At 43.8% G+C, this 12238-nt stretch overlaps 1 protein-coding gene across 1 annotated transcript in view; it reads left to right on the forward strand.

Annotated features, from left to right (window-relative positions):
- The window catches only part of BTBD8 (BTB domain containing 8), a 101337-nt gene that overhangs the window by 56874 nt on the left and 32225 nt on the right, over positions 1–12238 (forward strand). Inside the window, exons 10-11 of the mRNA XM_073643188.1 lie at positions 2244–2426; positions 7182–7319. Of these exons, the coding sequence (XP_073499289.1) occupies positions 2244–2426; positions 7182–7319 (321 nt within the window). The remainder of the gene's footprint in view (positions 1–2243; positions 2427–7181; positions 7320–12238) is intronic.

The following is a 12238-nucleotide window of genomic DNA, read 5'->3' on the forward strand; positions in this document are numbered from 1 at the left end:
TGTAGTAACGGAACAACATTGAAGTTTAACAACCCTTATGCACACCCTAATAATTCCTCACGAATAGTATACAGGTTTGTTACATTAGTGTCTATTGTGGCCAATAACTGTTCATCAGTGAAGGAGAAAAGTTCACCAGAATCCCTCTAAACTGTGTTGTATAACATGAAGATGGTAGTGTCTCATTGCGACATCGCATCTAATGATTGTCAGTAGGGTTGCAAAAAAATCTAACCAATTTTGGTTGCAGGCATCTCTTCCTCCATAGACTTCAGTGTAAGGGCTCATCCACACATTTTTCTGATTTCTCGTGTGAGAAAATCAGTCCAAGATTCATCAGTGTTTTTGGTCTGATTATTCCATTTTTTTTTTTTCACAGACGCATAGACTTTTATTGGCGAGTTTGATCCTACACTCAGACCAACATTAGATATGTCATCACCGTTTTGTACAGACTACTCAGTCACCCAAAAGTCACAAATGTGAGCGCAGCCCCATAGCCAATCGTAGGTACGTGTGCTATCTGTAAAAGACAAGAATAACACTTGTGCCCGAAAAACTGAGGTGCGCATGAGCCCTAAGCCACATTTGACGGCAGCTTGCTTGTAAACTGTTAGCGATTTCGATTCTTTTTTTCTTCACAGCTATTGAGAGCTAATAATATGTTCTTATTTCCCCATCCAATATTTATATTTGATTTGTGATGTAAAACACCTGTTTGGGTGTATGTATTTATTTATTATGCTTTGCTTATATAGCGCTATCCTATTCCGCAGCGTATGTAGGGGATATGGCATAACTGATAAATTCAATTTGTTTCTATTTGGTTGTTTTTGTAATTTCTCCACTCTTTGTTTGGGACTTTTAATTAGATACTAATAACAGAAGGTTTAATCTAGTTTTAAAAGGTACGATCATTTTTCTATGTGTAGAATGACACGCGGCATTGCAGAGCCTTCAGTCAGCTCTTTGGTGGGAGTGCCAAGAGTAAGACCCTCCCTTGGGCTTCATTTATGTCTATGTTTAAACACATACCTGAAAAATGTTACAGTTGTCGTCAGAGTTTTGGATCGGTGTATGGTCCATGTGTCTGTTTTTCCCCCATCAGTGTTTTTCACAGGTGGCTGAATAAATTACAAAGCTTCTCCTATACTTTGCAGTGTTTAAATACGGACAGCACACAGATTGTACACTGACGCCATCTGTGTGCTGCACACGTTTTTCACGGACCCATAGACTTGTATTGGCCCTTGTCATCTGTGATTCTGGAGAAAAACGAACGTGTCGGAGTTTTGCACGAACACATGGTCCGTGATAAATTACTGACATGTGAATAGCACCATATATTATAATGGGTACGTGTTGTATCTTTGAAAAAATAACGGATAAAAGAAGTACGAGCAACACTGACGTCTGAATGAGGCCGTAAAGGGGTATTCCCATCTCCAAGATCCTTTGCCAATATGTAGTAGGAGTAATATTAATATTAGCAAATTCCTCCAATTAGAAATGTAGAATAGTTATTCAGATTAGCTATGTTGCTTACCCCATGTTAAGGGCATTGCAGTAGCTTAGATATCCATGGTTATAGCCACTAACAACTAACTAGTGTAACTTTCATTATGTGAGTGGCCATAACCATAATTACCTAAGCTACTGCAATGCCCTTAACATGGGGTAAGCAACATAGCTAATCAGAAGAACTATTCTACATTTCTAATTGGAGGAATTTGCAATATTATTATTATTACACATGGTGTAAGCGACATAGCTAATCAGAAGGACCATACTAGATTTTTAATAGGTATTTGCTGATAATATTTATTATTATTCCTACTACATATTAGGATAGGATCTTGGAGATGGAAATACCCCTTTTAAGAACAGATTATTCATATGTCGTTCCATAAAACCCCCTTACTCATCTCTAAACTGTACATTGTTAATTAATCAGCAATATATTCATTTACAATAAACATGGGTAAGAATATAAAATGTGCTGCCAGTCAGGTGGAGTGTTCTGCTTCTTTTCTATTGTCTGATAGTTTGACTGTTTTTCTGTTACCACTTTTTTTAATATAATGCCACACTTCGTAGTAAAGTCTGTGAAGTCTGACATGCCATATTGTTTGCTGCTTTTACCGCAAGTGTTAGTGCAAGCACAGTTAACAGAGCAGATGGTGTCGGGTGATTTCTTTGTATATTACTTGCAGAGTTTCTTCACAAAATCTTTTGTTATTCAGTCTTACAGGAATGCAGCTTTTCTGTTGATGGAAAGTGACAGGCTGATCAGCAGTCTTCCTGGAGTGAAGTGGGCAGAAAGGGCAAGCCATTTGGCATCAGAATTACAGGAGGAATGTGTGAAATTTATGGTGGCAAACTTCTCCCAAATAATAAAAAGTGAAAGTTTTACTCACTTGTTACAGGTAAAACCTAAGTAAATTCTGTATTTATATTTGGCTATTCCTCGTGACATACTGTTGGATATTATTATTATATTTTTTTTAGTACTAATTTATTTATTGTTTTTTAAAGTAAAATGAACATTTTTAAACTATATATCCTTGGAACATTTATTACTGTAGGTCCCTATGCACACTTATGTATAACAGGTGAACAATTTCTAGTAGGACATAGAAGAGCATCATATGGGGCAAAAAACGTGATCAGAACTCGAATAGACGTTTTGTTCAGCATTGAGAGTTACCGTAACTTTTTCTAAACTATATTTTTTTTCTTCGTTGCAACATTTTGGAAATGGTCATTAGTATAAAGTGTAAAATACAGAATAACCCCCACAATGAACTCCATCTAATACAATAGTGTTTAAAACCCCTACATGAAGGGGCTGCAGACTTACACAGATAGTCAGTCTATCTAATGGTTTTCATTGGAATCACAATTTTTTTTTTCTTGAATACCAATTTTTACAGATAGCCAGACATAAATATTGATAATTTGCTGTCATCTGTTAGGGTGGCATGAGTTGACTATCCTTCCTTGACATTGGCCCTGCACCAAAGAAAAAACGCAATTATCTATCCTCTGTATCTTAAACTGAATAATTCCAAATCTGAACTTCTTGTGTTTCCTTCATCTAGTAATCTACTTGCGCCCAATGATTCCGGTTAAGTGTATGGTACTATCATAACTCCAAGGCAGCACAGTGGCTTGTAGCCTTTCAGCTCTGGGATTCAGGGTACAAATCCCACTAAGAAAAACATCTGAGAGGAGTTTGTTCTCCCCGCGTTTGTGCGGTTTTCCTCCAGATGATCCTGTTCCCTCCCACACTTCATAGTTGATACAGATTTAGAATGTAAGCCCCTATGGGGACAGTGATGATCATATCTTTAAAGGGAACCTGTCAGCAGGAATATATATGTTTAACTAAAGATATGGGCAGTATGGCGTTGTCATACTGATTTTAATACATACCTTTAGTGTAAAACTCTGCAGCCTGGTTTTCGTTAAATCATCATAATAAATTTCGGATTCCTCTGTGATTCGGGGCAGGACTGTGGTTAGGGTCTTCGGCTCAAAGGGCTCAGCCACGGCCCCTCCGCTGCCTCTGTTGCATTCATCATCTTGGTCATTTAAATTTGTCGCCAGACGTGGCACATGTGCAGAATGATATTTTGGCTTGTTATTGAGCCGAGATCTTATTCTACGCATGTGCCGCCTCCCGGCTCCATTTTCCTAAACAACGCCGGAGGTCAATCTGCACGTGCACCGGCACCATTTTCATGAAGACCGCCACAAGCTAAATCTGCGAAAACACCGCCCACAGATAAGACTGCACCAGCCCAAATTTAAATGACCAAGATGATGAATACAACAGAGGCAGCGGAGGGGCCGTGGCTGAGACTTCTGAGCCAAAGTATAGTAGAGAGGTGGTCCACTACTTTGATATTCATGACCTAAGGATTGGTCATCAATGTCTGATTGGTGTGGGTCCAACATCTGGCACTCCTGTTGATCAGCTGTTCTTGGCACCAGCGCTGGCCGGAAGTGCTCAGTTATGGAGCACTTCTACTGATAGTAGCTGTGGCCGGCTACTACTCATCCTGCCCCTATGGATTTGAATATGGTTAGGAAGTGCAGTACCCGGCCGCAGCTACTATCAGACGGAGCAACTCCGTAACATCACTTCAGGCAGCTGCCTACACTAAGAAAAGCCGATGGGTGTGGGTACGACACCCGGCACTCCCACCGATCAGACATTGATGACCTTTTCTAAGGATAGGTCATCAATATTAAAGTAGTAGACAGCCTCTTAAATCACTTCCATGCTCATGTCACCTGTATCTCATGTCTGCTTTGCATTTTTTCTTTCCCCCGCTGTGGGGACAAAAAACGTATTGTTTCTCTGACTTCTTCTGGTCTAATGACTCATAACTAAATACTAATCTGTCTTTTCCTCACCAAATTCTACCTCCTAACTATTCCATAACCAGGCTGTTATTTTTGGCCCCCGCCACACCAATTTCAATATCTCTTCCCAGTGCCAGTCACTCTGTTTTCTAGAGTGAAGCAAAAATATTTACAGGACCATCCTGGTCCAGCAGCCACATCATTAGTCTGTGGCCCATGGACCAGAACCTACTCATATCGGCTAGCATCCCCAGTGCCTCTTTTCATTACTAGACCTGACTATATCCATGCGTCGCACTGCAATGATGATGTCACGTCAAGCTAACTAATGAGAGAAGCTAGCTGGGGATGCCTGCCATTAGGAGGAGGTCCGGAGGGCTCTAGTATGGTGGTGATGGACTACCTTTTGTGGTCACTGGATCACGGTCCTGCAAATCTCTTTGCTCAACTCTACTGGTTTCCTATTTAATTTTGGATACAATTGAAACTTGGAAAGCTCTTTACAGTACTGCACTTCTCCATATCCCCTCCCTCATTCTTGCCTCATGGGTTCTCTACATTCTGCCTACAATCTAGGAATTTCACCAAGGTGCACAAAAAAAACATGCTGGACGAAGGGGAACACTGAGAGATTTAAAGTCTAAAATCACAAAGATCCGACAACTAGAGGGTTGAAATAAAATTAAAAAAAGAGGCAGGATTGAATCTGCAAAACTTCTTTTTTTCTCCACCGATTCAATCCCTCCCCTTCCGTGCTTTTTTTTTTTTTTTTTTTTTTAATTTTATTTCATCCCTCTAGTGCAGAGGTCCCCAACCGCCGGTCCGCGGACCAGGACCGGGCCGTTGGGGTTTTTCAGCCGGTCCGCGGGGAGAGGGGGCCCCTCCAGCCTCCAGCAGGGCCGCCATCAGGGCATGACTGCCCTGACTCCAGTATGGGGCCCGGCCGGTAGGAGCCCCCTCGGAGCCCCCCTCTTGTGCGTCTCTCTCCTCATGGGGCCCCCGGCCGCATGCTAAGCGCCGGGTCCGGGACATCTTAGCGCTGCGCTGCTGCGGCAGCACCTTCATGATTCCCCTGACTTCCGGTCATGTGACGGCGCCGTCACATGGCCGGAAGTCAGGAGAACCTGGTGTCAGCGATTTGGACGAGCGCCAGGATTCTGCGGGGATCGCATGGGGGTAAGTATAACAAGTTTTATTTTTTTTAAATACAATTAACTAGGAGTGGGGGGAATGGGAGATGCACATGGGGGAGGGGAGAGATGAGAGATCCACATGGGGGGGAGGGGAGAGATGAGAGATGCACATGGGGGAGGGGAGAGATGAGAGATGCACATGGGGGAGGGGAGAGATGAGAGATCCACATGGGGGGGAGGGGAGAGATGAGAGATGCACATGGGGGAGGGGAGAGATGAGAGATGCACATGGGGGAGGGGAGAGATGAGAGATCCACATGGGGGGGAGGGGAGAGATGAGAGATGCACATGGGGGAGGGGAGAGATGAGAGATGCACATGGGGGGGAGGGGAGAGATGAGAGATCCACATGGGGGGGAGGGGAGAGATGCACATGGGGGAGGGGAGAGATGAGAGATCCACATGGGGGGGAGGGGAGAGATGCACATGGGGGAGGGGAGAGATGAGAGATCCACATGGGGGGGAGGGGAGAGATGAGAGATGCACATGGGGGAGGGGAGAGATGAGAGATCCACATGGGGGGGAGGGGAGAGATGAGAGATGCACATGGGGGAGGGGAGAGATGAGAGATCCACATGGGGGGGAGGGGAGAGATGAGAGATGCACATGGGGGAGGGGAGAGATGAGAGATGCACATGGGAGGGAGGGGAGAGATGAGAGATGCATGGGGGGTGGATGAGAGATGCACGGGGGGTGGATGAGAGATGCACGGGGGGTGGATGAGAGATGCACGGGGGGTGGATGAGAGATGCACGGGGGGTGGATGAGAGATGCACGGGGGGTGGATGAGAGATGCACGGGGGGTGGATGAGAGATGCACGGAGGGGGATGAGAGATGCACGGAGGGGGGTGAGAGATGCACGGGGGGTGAGCTGCACATGGGGGGGTGAGAGATGCACATGGGGGGGTTATGTTTACATAACTTTGTTGCCTTATGAAGGGCGGGGGGGGCCCCCAAAAATTTCTTGCACAGGGGCCCACTACAGTCTGTGTCCGCCCCTGGGATGAAGTAAATGCAGCTGAACAGCAGCTGTCAGGACAGCTGCCCTGTCCTGCTGCAGGGCGTGATGGGGCCTCAGTGATGCGGCTCCTGGCACAGCACATTATGTGGGGCTCCTGGCGGGGACCTGGTCTACACTATATGATAAGTATGCACTAAACTCCAAATCCCTCCATTACCCCGCCCCCATATGACCAAAGCCCCGCCCACCCCACCCCCTCCTTGCTGGGCCATGGAAAAATGATCTTGCTTCAAGCCGGTCCCTGGTGCAAAAAAGGTTGGGGACCACTGCTCTAGTGGGTGGATCTTGGTGATCTCCATGCTGAGCTCTGTATACCCCACCCACACCACTATAAAAGTGGTGTAAATGAAACCCTTAACAACCAGTGTGGCCGAAGTTATTTGTCTCCATGTCCTCTTTCCCAATTGTGACTTTGTATTCTATTTTTTTTCACATGCTCCCAGGAAGCCCTGTCGTGCATTCAACATTGCTTTTGGGTTGAACTGTATTCTGGTCTGTACAGTTTCCAAGATTCAATTATTTTTTTTCTCCTGTATGTTGCATTTCTTTTATCAGAAAAAAATAACAGCATTGCATTTTTTTTTCTCCTGATTTAGGCCCAAGGGATGAGCAGCCGACCATATCTTTTAGAATATGTTTTTAATGAAATTGAGAAAAATATTTCGTTTCAAAACAGTTCCTCTCTGTATATGGCTTTGGATGACTTATTGCATTTGGCAACAGAAAATGAGATGGTAAGTGTCAGTGCTTTAATTTTGCTGTATTTTAAGGCACAGCTGCCCAAAGTTCCTCCTCTGCGTAATGTCTTTCAAGAACTACATGATACCATTATAACTTTTCTATGTGAACAATTTATTCAGCAATTACAGAACAAATGGAATCCTTCAATTTGACTCTCCCAGTGTGCATTCACCAAGAATCCTACCCCCCCAGCTTATGGTTCATGATGCATGTCATGCCTTTTCAAGTGTTAAATTATAAAAAAATAAAGGCATCTTTTGTCAAAGATACTGTCCATCTCAGAGGTTTGCAATCTTTAGGGTTAAGAGTTTTTGATGCTTCGAATTTTAAATGCTCAAAAAATAAATGCAGCTTCTTATAATTCCAGCAGGGTGGTTGGGATTTATAGAAAGTGGTGTTTATATAAATGTTGCAGAAACTGATCTGCGGTGTGTTTTTGAAATCTTCAACATGTCTATTTCTCGTATGGGTAAGCTGAGCTTTATATGCTAACTTTCTCCATAAAATTGCATTAGATGCAGAATATCCGTAGGCAAAAAAACAAACAAAAAAAAAACGCATATGTGGTTCTTCTACGGAAATGCACTAAAAACACAGATAATGAGGAAATATCAAAAACAAAGCAGCTTTATTTAAAACGTGAGCTATATGGATTTTCATAGGAGATTGTCATTTACACTATATAAAACTGGGTGCGTTATTAGGTTGGTTGCTGTGATCGGGATTCTTTCATGGCTCTCAATGATCAGTCACACTAGTTTCACAAGATGAATCTGTAGAAAAGAAAAGACCAAAGCTGCTCATGCATTGCTAAGGCTGTAAAGGATTACCTACAATCATAGGGGACACGTGCAGGGCTTACATCTTTATACATGAACATATTTCACATGTACAATTTTTTTTCTATATACAGTGGGGGAAATACGTATTTGATCCCTTGCTGTTTTTGTAAGTTTGCCCAAAGACATGAGCAGTCTACACTTTAAGGGTAGGTTAATTTTAACATTGAGAGATAGAATATCCCCCCCAAAAAATCAAGAAAATCACATTGTGTAAATTGGATATTTTTTTTGCATTTTGCAGTGAGAAATAAGTATTTGATTCCCTACAAACTATTGAGTTCTGGCTCCTACAGACCAGTTAGACGCTCTTAAATCAACTCGTTACCTGCATTAAAGACAGCTGTCTTACATAGTCACCAGTATAAAAGACTCCTGTCCAGAGACTCAATAAGTCAGACTCTAACCTCTACAACATGGGCAAGACCAAAGAGCTTTCTAAAGATGTCAGGGACAAGATCATAGACCTGCACAAAGCTGGAATGGGCTACAAAACCATAAGTAAGACCCTGGGTGAGAAGGAGACAACTGTTGGTGCAATAGTAAGAAAATGGAAGAAATACAAAATGACTGTCAATCGACTATCGATCTGGGGCACCATGCAAAATCTCACCTCGTGGGGTATCCTTGATCATGAGGAAGGTGAGAGATCAGCCTAAAACTACACGGGTGGGGGGGGACTTGTTAATGATCTCATGGCAGCTGGGACCACAGTCACCAAGAAAACCATTGGTAACACATTACGGCTTAAAGGTTTAAATTCCTGCAGTGCCCGCAAGGCCCCCTGCTCAAGAAGGCACATGTGCAGGCCCGTCTGAAGTTTGCCAATGAACACCTGGATGATTCTGTGAGTTATTGGGAGAAGGTGCTGTGGTCAGATGAGACAAAAATTGAGCTCTTTGGCATTAACTCAACTCTGTGTTTGCAGGAAGAAGGATGAGTACAACCCTAAGAACATCGTCCCAATCGTGAAGCATGATGGGGGAAACATTATACTTTGGGGGTGCTTTTCTGTAAAGGGAACGTGACACCTGCACCGTACTGAAAGGAAGATGGATTAGGTCATGTATCGCAAGATTTTGGGCAACAACCTCCTTCCCTCAGTAAGAGCATTGAAGATGGGTCGTGGCTGGGTCTTCCAGCAAGACAATGACCCAAAACATACAGCCAAGGCAACAAAGGAGTGGCTCAAAAAGAAGCACAGTAAGGTCATGGAGTGGCCTAGCCAGTCTCCAGACCTTAATCCCATAGAAAACTTATGGAGGGAGTTGAAGCTCTAAGTTGCCAAGCGACAGCCTCAAAATCTGAATGATTTAGAGATGATCTTCAAAGAGGAGTGGACCAAAATTCCTCCTGACATGTGCGCAACCCTCATCATCAACTACAAAAAAACGTCTGACTGCTGTGCTGGTCAACAAGGGTTTGTCACCAAGTATTAAGTGTTGCTTGCCAGAGGAATCAAATACTTTTCTCATTGCAAAATGCAAAAAAAATTATCTAATTTATCCAATGTGATTTTCTTGATATTTTTTTTTTTGGGGGGGGGGATATTCTATCTCTCAATATTTAAAACTAACCTACCCTTAAAATTATAGACTGTTCATGTCTTTGTCAGTGGGCAAACTTACAAAAACAGCAAGGGATCAAATACTTATTTCCCCTACTGTATGTCATTGTACCATTCACAAAGTGTAGGGCTGAGCTGTATTGACTAGACATGCCTGTCCACGCTGTAACACCACCATCAAAGGCTCGTCTGGTGACAACCATAACCAATGAATAGCGCTCCCCTTGATGTCTCCAACATCGTTGGTGGCCATAATTTCTGCTCAGCGTGAATAGACTTTAATCAGTGAACAGCACTGAGGCCCTCGTCCAACGTAGATGCTCCCTGGCCCATGCAAGACTATGACGCCTGTGCCTGGTGGTGTGGTCAGGTACCCTTGCAGGTAGTCTAGCACACAGGCCACATTGATGTAAACAGTTTTGAGTTGTCTGATGAGGCACTTGGGTGCCTCTCGCCTCCCTTAAATGTGCCTGGAGTTGTGACATTCATCATTTGGTTCTGAAGGGCATTGTTCATAATGAAGCCGTCATCAGTGTGGGATGTATCCAAAGCGCGTCCACTTCTCTGCCTTTCTGTGACTCTTCCAGTCTCTCTGTATCTCTGTTGCAACTTGCTGATGACACTAAGCTCATTGGCCACTTCCATATGAGCACTTACTGCTTGAAGCCTCGCAATGGCGAGGTACTGTTCATCAATTGTTAGGTTTCGTCTTGGCCTTATGAAGTCAAAATTTGAACAGTATGATGTGGAGGACTGTTTACCAATTCTAATTGAACCCCCTGAAATTTATTGGCCAATTCATGGATCAAACACCTGTTGAAAATTTTGCCATTAAGCTCCTTGTTGGAGAACAGCAAGTCGTGCAGAAAGTGCTGAAACAATGAACAGTTGGACATGTGCATTGCAAAGTTTACAGAAGGTCATATTAAGTTCACCTGAAAAGGTTAGAGTGCATTTTAGGATCAACCTGAAATTTCACCCGAAAGCCAAATATCCCTATTTTTTTGTGAGTGGTGTATGTAACTGTAACTTTTTTAATATTCTAAATTCAAATTAAATTCTCTCCCTTTTTTCCTTTTTAAGGGGCTGTCCACTTTTTGGGGACAATTTTTTTTAAAATCCTTTTTAATGCTTAAATACATGGGTTTGAAGCTAAAATAATTTTTGGCAATTTCATTAAATATTTTGCACCGATTGGCCTAAATAAATGCAGAAGAAAGCAAACAAATGTATGTACCCTAAAGTGGAATCAATAAAAAATAAATAAATAAAAAAAAATCCGCTTGCCAATCAAAAAATAAGCCATGAAGGTCTCTCTATGGAAAAGCAAAAGATTTTTCTTTTTAATACAAATTTCCGCTTTTTGTCTGTGTTTTTTTTATTTTTTACACACTTATTTAATGTGAGTCTAATCTGAAAAGCTATCAAAAAAAGATAGAAGGCACTCACCGGTTCATGTAAAAACGTACTTCTTTATTGTTGCATTAAAATCACAACAAGCTGGGGGGTACACGTGTAACACCTGTGCGACGACGGACGTTTCGTGTCTATGAGCGCTTCAACGTGTCAAATATGTACGTCGTCGGCACAGGTGTTACACGTGTACCCCCCCTCTTGTTGTGATTTGCCTTGCATTTTCAGCAGCAGAAGGGAAGGAAGGGAGACACAGATCCATTACTTAGTGGGTAGGCGGAGCCCCAGAGGATAGTTCACCTCAGATTAGAAAAAGTGACGACCGGCCCCTCCAGTATAAAGGCTCCTCCTACTCCCATGTTCTCCAGTCTTTTATCTGAGGTCTCAGAGGATAGTCGCTGCCTCGGCAGCTCCTCAGAAGAGTTTGTTTTTTTGTTTTATATCCAGCGAGACCTGGACCCCCCGTGGTCTAGAGGTCTCATGGGGTCTCTGCACTACTGAGACCCCTGACCCTCCCCTGGCGGCTCTGTGTACCCCTTGAGGAGGTCCCCACAGAAGCCTGCCGGCCCCGGGGGATACAGGGCGCTCCCTGGCGGAGGCGCACACCACATCTGGGGGTCCCTGCGTGTTCCGCCGTAGGGGCTAGCAAAGGGCCACGGCGCCACACATCCCTGAGGATCTCTGTGGCGTTCAGCCGGGTAAGTGCTCTTGTGTATAAGAGTGCCTTAACGGCTGTGGCAGCAGCCGCTGTTTCTAGAAGTGTGACTGCCTGTGTGTTTTTGTCTATTGCAGACGCTGCCTTTACTGGGGGGAGCAGAGACGGAGGCCAGTAATGTTTATATGTGGCCCCACATTGCTTTTTGTATAAGCGCACATTTTTTCTTTAAGTGTTTGGCTTCCTGCCATCATTGGGGCAGGAAGCTCTCTTTATTAGCGCACGCTCTTTCTTTTCTTGCTTCCTGCCTTCATAGAGGCAGGAAGCTCTCTGTCTAGCGCGCTTTTGCTTGAATAGCGCGGGCTCTGTCGGGGGCGTGGCTTAGCGGGCGTGGCTTAGCGTCTCCTGGCTTCCTGCCGTCATATCTCAGGCAGGAAG

The sequence above is a fragment of the Phyllobates terribilis genome, unplaced genomic scaffold (assembly GCF_046119375.1).
Source record: "Phyllobates terribilis strain yellow unplaced genomic scaffold, ASM4611937v1 Scaffold_8__6_contigs__length_399053987, whole genome shotgun sequence".
In the NCBI taxonomy this organism is placed as follows: Eukaryota; Metazoa; Chordata; class Amphibia; order Anura; family Dendrobatidae; genus Phyllobates; species Phyllobates terribilis.